Source organism: Solea senegalensis, linkage group LG10, assembly GCF_019176455.1.
Source record: "Solea senegalensis isolate Sse05_10M linkage group LG10, IFAPA_SoseM_1, whole genome shotgun sequence".
NCBI classification, from domain to species: Eukaryota; Metazoa; Chordata; class Actinopteri; order Pleuronectiformes; family Soleidae; genus Solea; species Solea senegalensis.
Genome location: NC_058030.1, coordinates 25,111,023 through 25,132,152, shown reverse-complemented (window position 1 = coordinate 25,132,152; position 21,130 = coordinate 25,111,023). Strand labels below are relative to the sequence as shown.

Below are 21,130 nucleotides of genomic sequence, written 5' to 3'. Positions count from 1 at the left end.
AAGAGGGATTACAACAGCTCCTAGACCACCTTCAACAATTCTGTCAGACTTGGGCCCTGACAGTCAACAAGAAGAAAACTAAGCTCATGGTGTTTCAGAAAAGGCCCCAAAGTGAGAGAAACAGACCCCGGTTCATGCTGGGCCCAACCACCACAGAGCACACAAACACATACACATTACATTACATTACATTACATGTCATTTAGCAGACGCTTTTATCCAAAGCGACTTACAATAAGTGCATTTAAACATTTGGGTACAAATAAGAGCTAGAAGTAAGTAAGAGCTTCAAGTAAACCAAACTATGAAGTGCTAGTCATAAGTGCGATGTATACTTTTTTTTTATTTTTTATTTTTTTTGTCGTCGTCTTAGTCGAGGTAGAGTCGGAAGAAATGTGTTTTTAGTCGGCAGCGGAAGATGTGGAGGCTTTCCGCTGTCCGGATGTTGATGGGGAGATCGTTCCACCATTTGGGAGCTAGGACAGTGAACAGTCTCGAGTTCTGCGAGTGCCTCTGCGATCCTCTCAGTGAGGGGGCAGCGAGCCGGTTTGCCGATGCAGAGTGGAGTGGGCGGGCTGGGGTATAGGTTTTGATCATGACCCGGATGTAGGCTGGACCGGATCCGTTTGTAGCATGGAACGCAAGCACTAGAGTCTTGAAGCGGATGCGAGCAGCTACAGGAAGCCAGTGAAGGGAGTGGTGGAGCGGTGTAGTGTGGGAGAATTTTGGTAAGTTGAAGACCAGTCGAGCTGCTGCATTCTGGATGAGTTGCAGAGGTCGTATGGCACACACAGGGAGACCAGCCAGGAGGGAGTTGCAGTAATCCAAGCATGAGATGACAAGAGCCTGGACCAGAACCTGTGCCGCCTTCTGGGTTAGAAGAGGCCGTATCCTTCTGATGTTGTGCAACATGTATCTGCAAGATCGAGCTGTTGCAGCAATGTTGGCAGTGAGGGAGAGATGGTCATCAAGTGTCACACCCAGGTTCCTTGCGGTATGAGAAGGAGTTACCACAGAGTTTTCGAGGGTCATGGTTAGGTCTGTGGTGGGAGAGCCCTTTCCTGGGAGAAAAAGAAACTCAGTCTTGTCGAGATTGAGTTTCAGGTGATGGTCAGGACGTCAGGGTGTTTTGATTTCCTCCATTTCCTTTCTGCTGCCCGCATCGTGGCTCTCTCAGCGCGCACTGAGTCCGACAACCACGGGGCTGGGGAGGACTTACGAACCCGCCGTGAAGTAAGAGGACAGAGAGAGTCAATGCTGTTAGTGATTGTGAGGTTTGTAATACCTATGAGAAGAGACATGAACAGGAATGGAAAAAATGCACATATGTGAAAGGTCTAAAAACACTTGCAGCTACAGGTACTAAGCCTCGTTAGCCTCCTTGTTAAACTCTGGTTTAGACTCCTATGCTTTGTCTTCCTGACCGGTTTAGACTCCTTTGTCTTTGTCTTCCTGAGTCTTCGTCTGAAGAGTCTGCCGCTTCAAAGTGAGTGCTGCTTTTTAAAAGACACCTGATTAGGTGCTGATTGTTTGCAACTCTGTTGGCCACTCCACTGTAGCCAGTGAAACTTCTCACCTGGTGATGGTGATGGCTCAATAGAAACTATATCAAAACAGCAATAACAACTTTCTCTTTGACCTGGCAGACAAAATATCTTTAAAAGATTTTCACCTTAACTAAACAGACAAGTCAAAAGTCACAAAAGTCAAGCAACCCAGCTAGATACAATACCCAGATAGTCCAAAAGCACACTGGATACACATACTTAGGATTAAAAATGACATGTACAGGGAACCTCAATGCTGCAATAAACCAGCTGAGAGAAAAAGCAAGACAGGCAATTGCGTTATATGGTAGTGAAATATGTGGTCCATTAACAAACAAAGACTTTTCAAATTAGGACAAACATCAAATTGAAACCTTCCACACTGAATTCTAAATAATGCATGCAGAGCTGAACTGGGCCAGGTCCCGCTCCTTATTGACATCCAGAAAAGAGCCATCTCATTCTATAAACACCTCCAAACTAGTGACCCCGCCTCTGAACATAGAGAGGAGTGGCCTCAGCCAGCTGGTCCGGAGGCTGACCACCAACAACCCTCCCCCGCCTCAAAACACCCCCCAAAATATCTGGCCCAGCCAAATGATCAGCAAACAAAAGGACAATTATATCACCTACTGGGAAAAGTCAAGAAAAACTCACAGCAAACTAGAATGTTACCTGGCATTAAACCGTAAATACACATGAGCAGAATGTCCGACCACAGTTAAAGAGCCCAGACTGAGGAAGACCCTGACCCCATACAGGAGAAGTGACCACAGGTTAGCAATAGAAACAGACAAAGCAGCATTACAGTTTGTCCTGGGAGAGAAAAGTAAATGCACCATTCTAGCAGCACAATACGTGTCAAGCTGCCAGAGACTGAGGGACAGACAGAGAGAGCGACAGAGAGACAGAGAGACTGAGGGACAGCCAGTGGACAAGAGAGAAGAGCAGCTAACCCACTGAACAGCTACTCTCTGTATTTACAACTCATAATATGTGCGTTTATACCGATATTGTACATATTGTATATAGTGTGTGAATAAGAGTATATGAACAATGTTGATAAATATACTTTGGCAATGTAAGATGTACGTTACCATGACGATAAAGACTCTTTTGATTTGATTTGATTTGAGAGAAAGAGAGACAGACAGACAGACAAACAGACAGATGTGTGTTGTGGATGTAAAATGACTGTGTTATGCTGATTTGTGGCATACGTTTTCAGCATTCATGTAAATTCACATCAAACTTTTTGTTTTGTGAAGAACATTTACAATTCTAATCAGAGACAACATTAACATAAGAACACCAGGTGAAGAGGCTCCTCCACACACACACACTCTCACACTGATACACTCACACACACTCACACACTGACACACCGACACCTCACACTGACACACTCACACACCTGACACTCTCACACACACACACACACACACACACACCCACAAACTCACTCACACTCACTCACTCACTAAAAGTTATTGCAAGCTGTTTCTCATCATTCAGTTAAACATGTGTGAACACAACAATAATAATAAATGAAAGACACACTCACTCACTCTCTCACCCATTCTTACCACTCACACACACTATTCACTCACACACACTCACTCACTCAGACACTCACACACACCTCACACTCACTACTCACACTCACTCACACACGGACACACTCACTCACTCTCAGTCACACACACACACACACCTCACTCACACATCCCTCTCTCACGCTCACTCCTCACTCACACACTCACTCACTCACTAAAAAGCGTACAGCTGTTTTCATCCATTCATTTTAATAAACACAAGTGTGAACACCCTAATAATCAAAGAAAGACAACACTCACTCACTCACACTCAGTCACTCACTCACTCACTCACTTACTCACTCTCTTACTCACTCACACACTCACTCACCTTCCACTCACTCACTCACTCCACACTCACTCACACTCAGTCACTCACACACTCAGTCACTCACACACACACTCACTCACTCACTTACTCACACACTCAGCGTACAGTTGTTTTCATCCATTCATTTTGAATGAACACCTTAACAATCAAAGAAAGACAACACTCACTCACTACTCACACTCACTCACTCATTCACTCAAAAGCCGCAGTTGTTTCATCCATTCATTTTAATGAACATGTGTGAACACCTCTAATAATAAAAGAAAAAGACAACACTCACTCACTCACACACACTCACTCCTCACTCACTTCACTCACACACACTACTCACTCACACACCCCTCACTCACACACACACACTCTCACTTACACACACACTCACTCACACACACACTCACTCACTCACTAAAAAGCGTACAGTTGTTTTCATCCATTCATTTTAATGAACACATGTGTGAACACCAATAATAAAAAGACAACACACTCACACACACTCACTCACTCACTCCACACTCACTCACTGACTCACTCACTAAAAAGCGTGAAGTTGTTTTTCATCCATTCATTTTAATGAACACATGTGTGAACACCCTAATAATAAAAGACAACACTCACTCTCTCACACCTCCCTCACCACTCACACTCACTCACTCACTCACACACTCACTCTCTCACTCACTAAAAAGCGTAGTTGTTTTCATCCATTCATTTTAATGAACACGTGTGAACACCCTAATAATAAAAGAAAGACAACACTCACTCACTCACTCTCACTCACTCACTCACTCACACACTCACTCACTAAAAAGCGTACAGTTGTTTTCATCCATTCATTTTAATGAACACATGTGTGAACACCCTAATAATAAAAGAAATACAACACTCACACTTGACACTCCCTTATTTACAGTCCATGTCTTTGTCTTTGTGTGATAAAGCCGTAAAACACTACATGAAAAACACATTTTAAAGCAAACCGGTGAACTTCCTGCTGTGGTTAAACACCTTCCTCTTCCTCTTCCTCTTCACTTTTTGTTTGTAAACAGGAAACGGTTCAGTTAAAACACGTTGATATGAAATGTGCCGTCATGTGATCCTGCTGATCATGTGATCACCTTCACATCCCTGTGTGTCCTACAATGACAAAAACATTACACATTGTCCTCTTTGTCGTTTACAGAATGTTGAACATTTGCTGAGGGGTCACTTGACGAAGGCCACTCCTCATCCTCACGACCACACAGTGACGTTTCAAAAGGGCCGCCATCGCTGACTCTCTCCTGGTGGCTGCTTCCATTCTGCTTTGTCTTTATATCATCCAGGATGCTCCTCCTCCTCGTCCTCCTCCTCGCCTCCTCATCATCTCCTTTGCTGTCGGTTGCCAGGGAGGTTTGGGGTTCTCTGACTTTGCCGAAACCCGTCTGGATTGTTGACAGTGTCCTCTGAAGTCCTTCCGGCCGCTGGCAACGGTAAAGCCCGCGAAATGCAGAGCGAAACCTCTGAGACATTGCGTTGTATATCACAGGGTTGATGGCGCTGTTAGCGTAGATGCACGTCCGACAGAACAGGAGGAACCAGGCGTTCAGGTACGGCGTGGACACGAAAGAGTTGATGAGGACTAAGGTGCGGTAAGGCATCCACAGCAGAGCAAAGAGGATCACGACCACAGCTAACATCTTAGTCACCTGAAGAGAAGAAGCAAAGACACAGTTTGATAATTCTGTTTCCATCATGGTGCGGTTCAGTATGGTTCAGTTTGCTACAGTATGGTACAGTTTTGTACAGTATGGTTCAGTTTGGTACAGTGTGGTACAGTTTGGTACAGTACGGTACAGTTTTGTACAGTATGGTTCAGTTTGGTACATTACGGTACAGATTGGTACAGATTGGTACAGTACGGTTCAGTTTGGTACAGTTTTGTACAGTATGGTTCAGTTTGGTACATTCGGTACAGATTGGTACAGATTGGTACAGTTTCAGTTTGGTACAGTTTTGTACAGTTTGGTACAGTTCGGTACAGTTTTGTACAGTATGGTTCAGTTTGGTACAGATTGGTACAGACAGTTGGTACAGTTTTGTACAGTATGGTTCAGTTTGGTACATGGTTCAGTTTGGTACAGTACAGTTCAGTTTAGTACGGTATAGTTGGGTCTTGGAGAAGGAGTCCCAGATTTTTTTTTTTTTTTATTTTATATACTTTATTAATTCCCTTGGGGAAATTATTCTCTGCATTTTGACCCATCCTATAATTAGGAGCAGTGGGCTGCCACACTGAGTAGCGCCCAGGGAGCATTGGGGGTTGGGTACCTTGCTCAGGGGTACCCCAGCCCTTTTTGACCGGGTGGGGATTATGAACCGGCGACCCTCCAGTTACAAGTCAAGTTCCCTTTCCACTTGGTCACGGGCTGCATCTGGACAACAACTCCAAGCCTGTGTCTACTTCTGCTGTCGCTCTAAAACTCAGTAGCCAATCATCAGACAGCCTCCTAAGCCCCGTCCACAGTCAGAATCACAAACAAAAAACGAGTGCAAACACAAAAGAGTTTTTCTGAATATTTTTCAACATTTTGAGAAACATTTTTCAACATTTAGAGAAACATTTTTCAACATTTTGAGAAACATTTTTCAACATTGCCCAACATTTCTCGACATTTCTGCAAACAAACATTCTGATCACTGCAAACAAAAAGTGTGTTTTCACACAAATAAATTAGAATGTTTTTGAACGATTAAATCCATGTTTTATGTTTTTATTAATTTCTGTATTTGTAATCGTGTGGTTGTCATGTGATTGCTATACTTACTGGTTAGCCAATCCAGCTAAAATGCTAATATGTTGCCTTTCTTTACGTTCCTTCTAGTTGATGAAAAAAGTGTTTATGCAGATGATGCTCTCCTCTTCACAGACATCCTACAAAAATTCACTCTTTCATAATGGAGTCGTTTTTCGTGCCGTGTTTCACAGCTGTTGGGACGTCTGCGTGTGAGACTGAAGCCAGGAATCTTTATTCAGTGGTCAATAACCCTGCCCAGTCGTCCTCCCTCGTCCTCCCCTGTTCTCACCCGTCCACCCACTGCTCTTTTAAAGGCCTCTGCCGACCTTTTGCCGCCCTGTGCCGCTGAGCCGTGTCCGCTCCTGTGTTCTCCCTCAGTGCAGCGCTGTGGCAGGTTGATAGCAGCTATCACACACAAGCCTGCACTCAGCAAAAAGCCGTCTGAGATAAGAGTCGGCGTCCGAGCCGGCGACAGACAGCAGCTCAGCAGCTCAGCAGGTAGATAAAGAGAAATATCTGTGCACAACAAAGCGTGTAATTGAACACAAAGGCGGTGGAGATGAGAGCTTTCTAATGATCTCCGTCTGCGCTGTCATGATGGGACAGCACACGTCACACTGACATTCTGAAAACAGCAAATGATGAATTTAATTATGGAGCGGGAAACTCGCTTTACCTTTTTCATTCTCATTCTCACTATTTCTCGACGTTTCTGAACATTTCTGAACTCTCTGATGTACTGTACGTTTCTGAACATTTCTGAACATCGTTTCTGAACATTTTCTGAACGTTTCTGAACTCTCTGATGTACTGTACGTTTCTGAACATCGTTTCTGAACATTTTCTGAACGTTTCTGAACTCTCTGATGTACACTGAACATTTCTGAACATTTCTTAACGTTTCTGATCGTTTCTGAACATTTCTTAACGTTTCTGAACATTTCTGAACTCTCTGATGTACTTTATGTTTCTGAACATTTCTGAACATCGTTTCTGAACATAATTTCTGAACATAATTTCTGAACATTTTCTGAACGTTTCTGAACTCTCTGATGTACTGTACGTGTCTGAACATTTCTGAACGTTTCTGAATGTTTCTGGACACTTTCTGAGCATTTCTGAACTCTCTGATGTACTATACGTTTCTGAACGTTTCTGAATGTTTCTGAACACTTTCTGAAAGTTTCTGAAAATTTCTGGATGTTTCTGAACATTTCTGAACATTTCTGAACATTTCTTAACGTTTCTGATCGTTTCTGAACATTTCTTAACGTTTCTGAACATTTCTGAACTCTCTGATGTACTTTATGTTTCTGAACATTTCTGAACATCGTTTCTGAACATCATTTCTGAACATAATTTCTGAACATTTTCTGAACGTTTCTGAACTCTCTGATGTACTGTACGTGTCTGAACATTTCTGAACGTTTCTGAATGTTTCTGAATGTTTCTGAACACTTTCTGAAAGTTTCTGAACGTTTCTGAACTCTCTCATGTACTGTACGTTTCTGAACATTTCTGAAAGTTTCTGAACATTTCTGGACGTTTCTGAACATTTCTGAATGTTTCTGAACATGTCTGAACGTTTCTGAACTCTGATGTACTGTACTCTGATGTACTGTATGTTTCTGAACATTTCTGAACATTTCTGGACGTTTCTTAACACTCTCTGAACATTTCTGAACTCTCTGATGTACTGTACGTTTCTGAACATTTCTGAACATCGTTTCTGAACATTTTCTGAACGTTTCTGAACATTTGGACGTTTCTGAACATTTCTGGATGTTTCTGGACATTTCTGGATGTTTCTGGATGTTTCTGAACGTTTCTGAACGTTTCTGAACGTTTCTGAACTCTGTGATGTACTGTACGTTTCTGAATATCACTAACTTTAGTCCAAACAAGTGCAACATGTTTGACATTCATAGTGGCAAAATATGACTTATTTCAATGTTTGAAAACATCGAGTTGTTGCGGTTTAATTTGATACTGAACTGATTCAGTGGACCTGCGACAACAGTTTTTATTTATGTTAAACAGGTAACATATTGAGCCTAACTCCAGCTTTTTTTTTTTTACAATAAAAGTTAATAATTCCTGTTTTTTAATCCTAAATGCTCTTGGTAAACACACACTGACACACTCACACTCACTCACTCACTCACTCACTCACACACTCACTCACTCAGTCACACACTCACTCACACACACACTCACTCACTCACTCACTCACTCACTCACTCACTCACATGGATGAGTGTTGTGCTTTAGGACAGGTGAATGATGAAGACAGGTGAACAAATGAAGACAGATGAACGATAAGGACAGGTGAAAGATGAGGACAGGTGAACGATGAGGACAGGTGAATGATGAGGACAGGTGAACGATGAGGACAGGTGAATGAATGATGAGGACAGCTGAACGATGAGGACAGGTGAATGATGAGAACATGAATAATGAGGACAGGTGAACGATGAGGACAGGTGAGCGATGAGGTCAGGTGAATGAAGAGGACGTGAATAATGAGGACAGGTGAACGATGAGGACATGTGAATGATGAGGACAGGTGAGCGATGAGGTCAGGTGAATGATGAGGACAGGTGAATTGGTATTAATTCAGGTCCCTGAGTGAGTGACTTCTGTGACCTTTGACCCAGGTTGTTTGACACATTATGTGTTTAAGTATTTTATTTTGTCAGAACTTTTATTTGTAAACTTTTGTCTTTAATTATAAACAGTTCATGTGTGTCCATTTGTCCTTTTTGCAAGAACCTTGTTAAAAAAGTAACTAAGTAACTTTCACTCTGAGTATGTTTTAAATAAGTTACTTTTTTACTTTAACTTAAGTGCATTCTTAGTCCAGTACAATATTTCAGTTCTTTCTCTGAGGTTCCAGTGATGTTTATAAACGGAGGGTTGTGATAAACTCACCTGTTTCCTGGAGGAAATGGCTGTCTTGGGTCGGCTGGGACGACCCCCTTTACCCACTTCACAGGTTTCCCGGCAGCTTCTCCGCAGGGTGGTGGCGCTGGTGTCGGGATGGTTGGGCAGCGGACTGGAGGAAAACGAGTGTTACAACGTTTTAATGCTCTGTTTGCGTCGGAGGGCGGAACTGGGAACGTCGTCACCAGCGTTGTTTCGCTCGCACACTCTCGTCTGCGACAGTGTTTGTCGGGTCAGGTGATGTGGTCATGTAACACCATTTCTGATCATTGTGTTAAATTGAACTGACACTCACTGAGTTACATGGACTGTAGTGGTCGGTCGTGTTGGACGTCGTACCTGACGTAGAGGACTCGTGCGATCAGACCGTACAGCACGATGGCGAGCAGCAGCGGCGTGACGTAAAACACGGTAAAGTCAGTGAGGTAGATGGGCAGGTAGAGCTCCCGCTTCACTCTGTAGCCGCACTGCACGTGTCCGTCCTCTCCCACCTGAATATCACAGTATCAGAGACAACATGGCTGACAGTGGGGACAGACTTTTCCAACAGAAAGTGAAGTTTGTAAACTGCTAACTCTCCTACACCAAAGCCCACAGAGGAAATCAGTGATGTGTAACATCACAGCACACAGGAGTTGTTGATACACTGCTGCCTCCATCAAGTTCAAATGTCAGTGACACAAATGGACCACACGAGGCAGCCGTAGACCAGGAGCTCCTGTGTCTCCTCAGCTACAATCACTGATCGTAGACTTGACGTAGAGTCTTTGGTTCAGTGGCTAAAATGTGTATTTCCTTGTTCCCTTTGATCTTTTGATCTGTTTTTGACCCTGGGATCTGTGATTTAAGGTCGCTGAATCGAGTGTTTCTCGTACCTGAATGTCCACCAGGAAAAACCAGAGCATGCAGTAGACACAGGTGAAGATCCAAACCCCGGCGATGATGCGTTTGGCCCTGGACACGGTGCACACGGTCTGAGCCTTCATTGGATGACAGATGGCGATGTACCTGCGGGGGAGAGGATGACAGGAGGGGCTGAAACACCAGGCCACGCCCATTTGTTTGCTGTGTGGCAGCCGTTTGTGCGCACTCACCTCTCCACCGTGAAGGCGGTGATGGAGCAGGACGACACGTTGATGCCCAGGTACTGAAGGTAGGTGATGCCCAGGCAGCCGACGTGGCCGAACACCCACGTGCCGCTCAGACTGTCCGCCACGTTGGGCAGCCCCGCCGCCACCAGCACCGTCAGGTCGGCGATGGCCAGGCTGACGAGGTAGCAGTTGGTGGGCGTCCTCATGTGACGTGTGGTGAGGACCACGAGCACCACCATGACGTTCCCCACGATGCCCACGCCGCACACCAGCAGCACCAGAAACACAGACACGCTCTTGTACTCTGACGACTCAGAGACGTCATTGCCGGCACTCAGGGAGACGTTGGTGGGCGTGTCCAGTCTGGTGCTCACGTTGTCGGCCATCTTCGTCTTTGATTAAAGGCTACATCCGTGTAATTAGAGCTAAAGCTACTGTCGTCGTGTTCTTCAGTGAAATGTTGAATGGTTCCCGGACGCCGAGCACGCCGAGCCTTGGCCTGTTCACTCAACCTAGAAATAGAAGCATTGATTAAACAGAGCAGACGCTGTCATGTGTCAATGTCAAACACACACACACACACGAACACACCTACAGTACGGAGGGTTTCTCTGTGACTCCCTCGGGTGCGCACGTCTCTGCTGGAATCACATGATTAATGCTGTTTGGAGGGAAAAGTGCTGGTGATGACGAATGTGGCTGTGAAAACAAACGAGGGCACGCGAGGAGGAGGCGACGCCAGCTGCAGCTGCAGGAGGCAGGAAACTGATTTCTATTGTATTTTTAGATGATGACACCTATGAGTAAAAAACTTGACATTTTGTCTGCACCATATCGCAGACAAGTCCAACCACTGTGACCGGACACCGGAGACCGAACACAAGAAAGAAAATCACCTGTGATATCTCAGCATGAATGTTTTAGAGCACTGACGCAGCATGGCTCACTGTCACTGACAACATGACTGCCACCTGCAGGTCAACACAAGACTCCGCTAATAGAATTTACGTCAGTTCAAGTCCATGTCCACGTCTTTGTCTCCATGTGAGACTGACGTCTGTAAACCACTCACTCTCTCACACCAAACCTCATAGAGGACACAGGAGCTGCTGGTCCTCTGCTGCCTCGTGTGGTCACTTTGTGTCACTGATGTCAATCTGAACGAAGGATTTTAAAAGCCGAAATCACAAAATCAGACTTTTGAACTTAGTGATGGAGGCAGCAGTGATGTTAAAATCACTGATTTTCTCTGTGGACTTTGGTGTGGGAGAGTGAGTGGTTTACAGACGTCTGTCTCACAGTGAGATAAAGACATAAACGCATTCTTAAGACATCGTAGACATAAACTGACGTAGATTTTTTATCATGAACTAGCTAAAACTAAAAGCTAAAAGATATTTTTCCCTGTGTCGTCAGTGACATGTTTTTGAGTTCAGAAACAATTCAGAAACTGGAACTTTGACTTCATAACTATGTTTTTATCATCATATTCAAATAAATGTTTAGTTTTGTTTTAGATAAATCTGTCATGGTGTTCCATTTAAATCCTCCCCCAGTGTTTAAAGCCCTTTTCTTAAGCTTTAACAGATCTTTCTCTTCCTCTGCAGAGTCTCCACGTTTGTTTCTCATCAAGCAGCAAGCAACACTGTGACACGCTTCCAGGCATCTGTTGCTCGATCTCCAGGCCCCCGCACACGCACACATGGACATACACACGCTCACACACGCACGCACACCCCAGAGACCTCTAATAAATTGAGGTGGACATGAAATGAAAAGTAATTTAGCTGCAGTGTCCGCCGTGTGTCCACTCCTGCATCGTCCACAGCTCAGCAGATGACCCACAGAGGGCGAGAGTTCCTCCCTCTCTGCTGCGCTCTCACACGTCTGTGCTGCTTCATTTACAAAATGAGGAATAAATCATGGGTGAAGAGGCAATTCATCCGTTCATCGAGACAGACAAACAGGAAAGTGAAGTTTGTAAACCACTCACTCTCCCACACCAAAAACCTTGTGTGTGTGATGTTAAAATCAGTGATTTTAACATCACACACACAGGAGTTGATGATCCACTGCTGCCTCCATCACTAAGTTCTAATGTCTTATTTTGTAGCATTTGAAATATTTAATTTTGACAGTGACACAAAGTGACCACACGAGGCAGCACTAGACCAGCAGCTCCTGTGTCCCTGCAGCTAAAATCATTGATTTTCTCTCTGAGGTTTGGTGTGGGAGAGTGAGTGGTTTACACACTTCACTTTCCTGTTGGAAAAGTCTGTCTCACAGTGAGATAAACATGTTGCAGACTTAAACTGACGTAGACTTTATGAGCTGAGTCTTTTGTGAGCCAGTGAACACGCGTGAGACTGTGCTTCACTGCTGCTTTTGAGCAAAAGTGCAGCATCAAACCGACGACTCGTCATTGTCTTCTGTCACACAGACATCATGCATTAAAACAATGCAGTAAAACAATAACCAAAGATGAAACGAAACATGGAAACAAATGTAGATTTTATTATCTCACCATGTCAAATGATGATGTTAAATATAAAAGCATCGTGAATGAAAGGATGACAACATGAACAGCAACAGGACACACAGACACAACTGATGATTAACTTCATGTATTTGGAAAAAATAAAACGATTTACCTGCTGCATGTTTACATCCTGTCATCTCAACCTCCGAGGAATCTGCTCCTGTATCCTGCACCAGAGTGTGTGTGTCTGTGTGTCATGACAGCCACGCTCTAAGTGTCGTCCACACACCACAGCATCTCACTCTGACTCTCTGAGCCACGTCAAGTCGCACAGATGCACACGGGAAGCAGCGGGTGTACCTTCCAAAATAAAAGCACAACATCTGTATTTGGAATATTGTGTGTTTACGGTAAACCACGTGAATAGATTCTTCATTCTCTCACACTCACTCTTTCTCACGTTCACTCTCTCACACATTCATTCTCTCACTCTCTCTCACATTCACTGTCTTGTTGACGTAACATGACATGTTTTATTTTGAAACCTGTGAGAGGAAGTGGTCCAGATTTCCTTTCACCCTCTGCCTCTGAGATCCTGAGGCATCACCATGTATTTCACTCACCGTCAACTTACACAAGAGAAACACGGTGATTACAGTCACGGCAGTGGAGCACGAGCGCATCGTAAACACATCACTGCGGTGGCTTCAGACTGACTCAATAAAACTGTGTTATTATCTCTGTTTATGATCATCCACCACCACCCACAGACACCCCAGAGACCACAGACACCCCAGAGACAACAGAGACCACAGAGACCCAGAGACCACAGACACCCCAGAGACCCACAGAGACCACAGACACCCCAGACAACAGAGACCACAGAGACCCCAGAGACCACAGACACCCCAGAGACAACAGAGACCACAGAGTCCCCAGAGATCACAGAGACCACAGAGACCCCAGAGACCACAGACCCCAGAGACAACAGAGACCACAGAGTCCCCAGAGATCACAGAGACCACAGAGACCCCAGAGACCACAGACACCCCAGAGACCCACAGAGACCAGACACCCCAGAGACCACCAGAGACCCCAGAGACCAGACACCCCAGAGACAACAGAGACCACAGAGATCAGAGACCCCAGAGACCAGACACAGAGACCCACAGAAGAGGAGAGAGGAGACCCAGACAACAGAGACCAGAGACCCCAGAGACCACAGACACCCCAGAGACAACAGGACTCCAGAGACCACAGACACCCCAGACCCACCAGAGACACTCAGAGACCCCAGAGACAACAGAGACCACAGAGTCCCCAGAGATCACAGAGACCAGAGACCCACAGAGACACCCCAGAGACAACAGAGACCCACACCTGAGACCCACAGAGACCCCAGAGACCACAGAAACCCCAGAGACAACTGAGACCCAGAGACAGAGATCACAGAGACCCAGAGACAACAGACACCCCAGAGACCACAGACACCCCAGAGACCCACAGAGACAACAGACACCCCAGAGACAACAGAGACCCCAGACACCCCCAGAGACCACAGACACCCTAGAGACAACTGAGACCCCAGAGACCTCAGAGATCACAGAGACAACAGACCTCCCAGAGACCCACAGAGACAACAGACACCCCCAGAGACCCACAAAGACCATAGAGACCACAGATACCAGAGCAGGCTGCGCGGAAATATGAAAAGTCACACACACACCTTATCACTAATCTTAACTTTAACCAGTTAATAACCAACACTAACCTTAACCATAATTTAAACATTAGTCCTAGAAATGAAGTTCTGCCTCATTTGTTCTCCATGAGGACTGCAGAAAACCCACACAGTATTTTAGTAAATACTATTCTATGACACTGTTGCCATCTAGTGGCTAAAATCTGTATTGAAGGTTAGAACCTTCCTTTTTGATAAAGCTCATAGTTTGAGCTCAGGGAAAACCTGAACCAGCTCTCTGGAGGAACTCACACTCACTGTCTCACGCTCGAGAGTCCTTTATTGGCCCCACAGTGAGGGCATTTACATCTTCACAGCAGCAAAGACAGTAAAGATAAAGATAATAAAAAAAAATGTTTTCAGTGTTCTCAGATGTTTTTAGGTGTTTTCAGTGTTCTCAGATGTTTTCAGGTGTCTTCAGTGTGCTCTGCTGCCATCAAAGCAAACTCTTGCTGCTTTGAAGACTCTCAAATATAAATTGAAGCATATGAGATGGTTTATTGAACACTCTTGTTGTTTTGTCAGGTACCTTATTTCATGTGTGTGATGTCTTCAATATGAACCTACAGTGTAGAAAATGATTTATTAATCATCATGATGATAACAATAATAACAACAACAACAACAACAATAATAATAATAATGATAAAAGAAAAACCATTGAATCAGAAGTTGTTTCCACACTGGTATGTGTCTATTTATGAATGCTTTATATCACTATTCTCAATTATTTTACTACGGAAGCGCATTGTATTCATTTTGGAAAAAAACAGTTTCTGAGTAATTATTTGGTTTGTTTCTTTGAATATTTTTTCTCCTGTTTTTCTGTCTAATGTTTTTTTCCTGTTTTTCTGAGTAATTCTTTTCCTGTTTTTCTGAGTCATTTTTTCTCTTTTTCGTGCTATTTTTTTTTCTGAATTATCGAGAACTCTCGTGAGAACCTCCAACCTTCAAGTGACTCCCATATTTTCAGCAGTCTCCTGATCGTCTCTCGAGTCACCATGTAGCCAGATGCCTGAATGCATTTCAAATGCATCATCTTGTATCCATGGAGAATGCCATATCTGTCCAATTGATCCTGGATAAACACTGCTATGTCTAACAGATCTGAATGAGCTTTCCTTCTGAACAACTGCAAAGTCCTCAGGTGCCTACTTAAAGTCGACAAACTAATGCTAATACCACGTATGTTACTTAAGGGCAGGACTATCTCTCAGTGTCTTAAACCCAGATCAAAGTAAAACTTGATTAATCTAAACAAGCCGTCCATGTTGTTATAATTCAGAAAAAATAATTACTCCGAAAAACCAACCATGAAAAAAAATTACCCTGACAAACAGAAAAAAATTAATTACTCAGAAAAATCGCACCAAATTTTTTTTCAAGTGGATGGAATGCGCTTCCGTATTTTACGAACTATTTTGAATCAAATAGTTCTTTCCCTCACTCGTTTTACCTCCCTTCTCTCTAGATTGTCGCGTCTTGATGACGTTGTGCGTAATGGCCGCTGTGCGCTGCGGAGTCCCATTATTTCCTCTGCCATAGCGGCTAAATTAACGCTGTCATCTTTGAGCTGTATCCCGTAAACACGCAGCAGCAGACGGAGAGAAGACGTCCTAACGAAGCGCTGCCGTCTTTAAACACCTTCGGCTCAGCCAGGTCAGTGTGTGTGTGTGTGTGTGTGTGTGTGGACGTTAGCGGCTAGTTAGCGGTGCGCTGCTAGCTGTTAGCTTAGCCGCAGGGCTGCAACTATATTGCTAAATGAAAGACGGGCTAATAACGCGCTCAACCCCATCGTTACAGGTTTAGCTTAATTTAACTCGGCTGCTTATTCGTAGACGCTGGTTACAGGAGTTACCCGGCTCCGTGTCGGGAGTTACCCGGCTCCGCGTCGGCTTCAAGCTCGTATGTTAGCCGGCTGCCTGCGCGCTGCTGTAGCCGTGGGCCTGGTAACTAATCAGCGCCTCTCAGTCAGTCAGCAAAAGCAGAGACGTGCGGCTTATTTGTCTTCTTTTCGTTTGTAAAACTTTGACTTCGTCATATAATGTGTAAACTTAATCGGGTAACGTAAATTGTGGTGTGTTTACTATCGTCTGGACAATCGGTGAAAAACGTTAACATTTTACGTGAGTGATGCGCAAACGCTGTGACGCTCAACATCGATTACTAAATTAACCGTCTAACGAGTAATAGGTTTGAACCAGTTTCTCAGATTTTTTCCAGCTTCTTAAATGTGAATATGTCCTGGTTTCTTTGCTCCATAATGCAAATAAACCTTTCAAGCTGAGTTATAAACAAGACATTGGAGTATATCATCATTTCCAGGTTTGATAAACACTGATCAATATTTTCTGACAGTTTATGTAGCGTATTTACGCAAGTATTCGATGAATCTAGAAAATAGTTGCAGCCCTACTCAACATACACCCCTAGTGTTTATTCTGATGTACACTTCCATTAACCCATTTCCATTAAAGACACTATCTATCATATTGCAGAGGTCTCTTTGAGAATGTTTCAGTCTTCCTTCCAAAGTCATTTTTCAGACGTTGATATACTGTTGTCTTCATTTTGATGGGGGTAACAAACATCGTAGAATTCGTTAGATATTCCTTCAGAGGCATAAAACAGAGGGGGGTATGGCTCAGCCCTATCTGATGTATCATTATTGGGCTACAAATCTTCAAAAAATCGTTTATTGGATTCAAAGACCAGACGCTGATTGGTACCTACAGAAGTTAATGCGTGTATATCATTACCACTCCCTGCATTAGTCACCTCGAAGCCTCCCTGCTTTCCTAAACAATACTCCTCATTTCCTAATGTAATTTCCACCTTAAAAAATTGGTCACAATTTAGACAACATTTAAATCTGACGGACTTCTCCCTTTATAGTCCCATCTGCAATCATGTCTTTCTCCCAGCCAAATTGGATCCTGTCTTTGTCCAGTGGCATAGGGCAGGATTAAAGACGCCAACCCCAACAGTTTACACAATGAGCAAGCACTAGGCATCAGTGGAGAGAAAAAACTCCCTCTTAACAGAAGAAGAAATCTCTGACAGAACCAGGCTCAGAGATGTGTGGTCATCTGCCTCCACTGGTTGGGGTGAAAGGAAAATGGGGGACAGTGGAGAGGTGGGGGACAAGAGGGAGATGAGGTAGAGACAGAAGAGAGAGAGAGAGACCAGGAGCAGATACACAACAACTGTATCAAGTTACAAGTTTATACAGTTAATGATATCGACTTTTAATTATAGCACAATAATAATGGTGATGATATGTATGATATGGATAGCCTCGAAAACTGGATCTGGATCCTGCAACCTGCAAGATGAGAATACAGAGAGAGAGAGGGAAGGAAGGAAAGACACAAACTAGGGAGAGAAAGAGACAAGGTTAATGACATATAAAAAGTCATATTCATACCCTGTGAGAGAGAGTGAATGTGTGTGCACCACAGGAAAATCCCCCAGCAGTCTAGGTCTATAGCAGCATAACTAAGAGATGGTCCAGGTTTCCCTGAACCAGCTCTAACTATAAGCTTTATCAAAAAGGAAAGTTTAAATTTAAAACTTTAAATACAGAGAGAGGCTCCGCCTACCGAACTCTTATTGGAAGCTGGTTCCACAGGAGAGGAGGAGCCTGGTAACTGAAGGCTCTGCCTCCCATTCTACTCTTACAGACTCTGGGAACCACAAGTATACCTGTATTTTGTGACCTAAGTGGTCTGTTAGGGTGATAAGGTAAGACTAGGTCTTTCAGGTATGAAGGGGCCTGACCATTAAGTGCTTTGTACGTGAGGAGGAGGATTTTAAATTGAATTCTAAACTGTATGGGGAGCCAGTGTAGAGAAGCTAACACTGGAGTTATGTGGTCTCTCTTTCTAGTTCCCGTCAGAACTCGTGCTGCAGCATTTTGAATGAACTGAAGGGTTCTAACAGACTTGTTGGAACATCCTGATAATAAGGGGTTACAGTAATCTAATCTCGATGTAACAAAAGCATGAAGTAGTTTTTAGCATCCTGTAAAGACAGAATGTTTCTAATTTTCATAATGTTCCGCAGGTGGAAGAAGGCTGTTCTGGAAATTAGTTTTATGTGTGAATCAAATGACATTTCCTGGTCAAAAGTAACTCCAAGGTTCCTCACAGTGGAACTGGAAGCCAGGGTGATGTCATCTAAAGTGACAATGTGGGCAGAAAGTTTTTCTCTGAGGTGTTTAGGGCCGAGTATAATGACCTCAGTTTTTTCTGAGTTTAAAAGTAGAAAGTTACAGGTCTGATATCAGCCGCCAAAAAACGCATATCGGACTGCCTCTAAAATCTCCGATACAAGCGCACCGATACAACAGTCCATTCCACTCCAGCACTTCTATCCTGCAGCGCCCATTGTGATCACGTGGGCTCTGTGTGTTGGATGCATGTAGATCACATGATCACAATACAGTTTATTGTTAATAATGTTGTTAGCAGCTCGCCTCAGGATGAGCTAGCGTGGTGCTAATGGCTTACTCGTGCTCGCTGTGCAGCTTCATAGCCTCTGAGTTCAGAGGTTAAAGAAAAATGTTTAACCTCTGAAATAGCAGTAGCACACACACACTGTTGTTGTGATCTACGTGCATCCACCACACAGCACACGTGATCACAACGCTGCTGGATAGAAGTGCTGGAGTGGAATGGACTGTTGTATCGGAGTGCTTATATCGGAGATTTTAGAGGCAGTCTGATATAATCCCATATGCGTTTTTTGGCTATCGGACCGATATCAATATCAGATCAGGACATCCCTACCTGTAATAAACTGTATAATTTTTGGACTATGATATTTAAAAAGTTATCTGAAGTTTTTAGCAGAGATATTCAACCCACTGCTGAAATGGCTATATTTGGAGTGCCAGGGGAGGGAGGGAGGGAGGTTTATCAATTAAGACTAAATAAGACTAAAAATGTGCTTGCTTTTCTACTCTCCTGTCCTGGAGAAGAATTCTGTTGGAGTGGAAATCAACACATCCACCCAAAGCTTCCTCCTGGATGAAAGACCTGATTATATTCCTTAAGCTGGAAAAGATATAATATGGCATTTGAGGGTCGACCCAAAAATTCCAGGATACGTTTGCCCCTCTACTATCTTATTTTGAGAAACTTGAAGTCCTCCCACAAAACTGAAAATTTAAGCAGTAATAAATCCTGTGTTTGTGCCTGTACCTTCTTGGAGACTCAGGGACCTCAGAAGACCTGTGTAGTGGTACTCACAGAAGGCAAATAGCCTACTTCAGAAAATCCATTCCACTGCAGCCAGCTAGCAGAGCAGTCAGGGAATCACTAGTGGACACATTTCAGCAAACAACATTAAAGCACAGACGGATCGGATCGGAAATCTCTGCAGTTCGATCGGAAATTTCCGATCCGTGAATTACGTTTGTATTGGATCTGCCCCATCCCGATTTGTAACTCTTTCAGTGTAACATCTGAGGTGTGCTTTTCAAGTTTATTCTCATTATTTATTTATTTATTTTGTTGTATTGGCAGCATGGGTGGGGGGAAGAACATAAGAAAAAAGATGTATGTTGAATATCTGTGATCGAAGCTTTTTTTCTCAAATAAAAACATGTTACAATAAAGTGACTGTTTAAGATGAGATAATCATTTTATTGAATGTTTTCACAGACAATTGTCTTGCCTTCTCCATTCTGACAGTCACCCCTAAAGATTCAGCTGTAAAAACATAATGGTGCTTTTCCATTACATAGTCCCGGCACGGCTCGACTGTACACGGTTTAACATTACTATAGTGCCTCCTCAAGGCGGGCAGAGTCATCACAGCGCGGCTGCGTGAAACTGTGGTGACATGGTTTTCTGCGCGACACAAACATACAAACCTAGTGACCTGTAAAGCAGTTGAAAGTGAATCATTAAAAAGGCTTGTTGACAGAATGGTTCAGTACTTCAGACTCACTGTCACTGAACTGAAATACCTCTGCTCTCAATACACAACTCCTCTGTTCAACACATTTGCTTTGCTAAATGTTGGAGAGGATTTTTAAGTCTTTTAAAACTTTGATCTCTTGTTGGCTTTGATTCTTGTGTCGGACGTTGTGCTCATGACCAGGGATTTCACAATTACTTGATTTTCACAATTAATTGTGGTATTAAACGCTACATAACATTTCCTCAACACCGTCAAAAGAAATTAACCATACATGTAATTCAGCGCAACTCAAACGGAATGTAAACAAAGTTACACAACAACCGTGTGTTAGCACTTGTGTTGCATTGTTTTTATTCCGTGCAGAGTTGCGGAACAGAGCCGTTCCTGATAAAGTATGGCAGAGGAAGAGTTCTTCCCTCCAAAAAAGAGCATCAAATCAGTGGGAGTTTTTCTTCCTAAAAAAATGACCACCGTGTCATCATGAATGACGGCGCACCAGCCTGCAAATCATAGGAGGAAATATGAGTAATATGTTTGACCATGTGCGGGATAAGCACCCGGCTCTGTACACCAGAGTAAAGTTAAACGCACAGTAACTGGGTTAAATTACGCTAATGTTCAACTAAAGTCATAGTGAATTGGTAGGACATTAAATGTTAGTGTGTCATTTGAAATTAATTGTGTACGACACATGTTTCAGT

The 21,130-nt window shown here is 43.6% G+C and overlaps 3 protein-coding genes across 7 annotated transcripts in view; 2 read left to right on the top strand and 1 right to left on the bottom strand.

The window, feature by feature from the left end:
* Positions 1-4,307: 4,307 nt before the first annotated feature.
* trhr2 (thyrotropin releasing hormone receptor 2) lies at positions 4,308-13,391 on the bottom strand. Of its 3 annotated transcripts, XM_044035513.1 has the most exons (8): positions 13,306-13,391; positions 12,933-13,120; positions 10,873-10,942; positions 10,285-10,793; positions 10,066-10,198; positions 9,530-9,681; positions 9,179-9,302; positions 4,308-5,158 (listed from the first exon to the last, which is right to left on the bottom strand). In XM_044035513.1, the coding sequence occupies exons 4-8, from the start codon at positions 10,665-10,667 to the stop codon at positions 4,625-4,627; spliced, it is 1,326 nt and encodes a 441-aa protein (XP_043891448.1). In that variant the 5' UTR covers positions 10,668-10,793; positions 10,873-10,942; positions 12,933-13,120; positions 13,306-13,391; the 3' UTR covers positions 4,308-4,624. The 3 variants fall into 3 exon arrangements, with proteins under 3 accessions (XP_043891448.1, XP_043891449.1, XP_043891447.1); XM_044035514.1 differs by lacking the exons at positions 10,873-10,942; positions 13,306-13,391 and having other exon boundaries at positions 12,933-13,210; XM_044035512.1 differs by lacking the exons at positions 12,933-13,120; positions 13,306-13,391 and having other exon boundaries at positions 10,873-11,343.
* Positions 13,392-13,506: 115 nt separating this feature from the next.
* Positions 13,507-14,190, top strand: LOC122775902 (balbiani ring protein 6-like). Its single transcript, XM_044036117.1, has one exon. It carries the CDS (start codon positions 13,507-13,509, stop codon positions 14,188-14,190), a length of 684 nt encoding a protein of 227 aa, XP_043892052.1.
* Positions 14,191-15,983: 1,793 nt separating this feature from the next.
* The window catches only part of zc3h18 (zinc finger CCCH-type containing 18), a 38,370-nt gene continuing 33,223 nt past the window's right edge, over positions 15,984-21,130 (top strand). For all 3 annotated transcript variants that reach the window (XM_044036036.1, XM_044036035.1, XM_044036034.1), the window contains exon 1: positions 15,984-16,160. The gene's annotated coding sequence lies outside the window, so the exon portion shown is untranslated. The remainder of the gene's footprint in view (positions 16,161-21,130) is intronic.

Bases quoted from the DNA above. Each gene is read 5' to 3' on its own strand.
- LOC122775902 (XM_044036117.1), top strand. From the start codon at position 13,507: ATGATCATCCACCACCACCCACAGACACCCCAGAGACCACAGACACCC.
- trhr2 (XM_044035513.1), bottom strand. From the start codon at position 10,667: ATGGCCGACAACGTGAGCACCAGACTGGACACGCCCACCAACGTCTCC. The intron at 9,682-10,065 runs GTACGAGAAACA...TGTGATATTCAG, and splicing joins TTTTCCTGGTGGACATTCAG to GTGGGAGAGGACGGACACGT. The intron at 5,159-9,178 runs GTGAGTTTATCA...TCTTCTCTTCAG, and splicing joins CCATTTCCTCCAGGAAACAG to GTGACTAAGATGTTAGCTGT.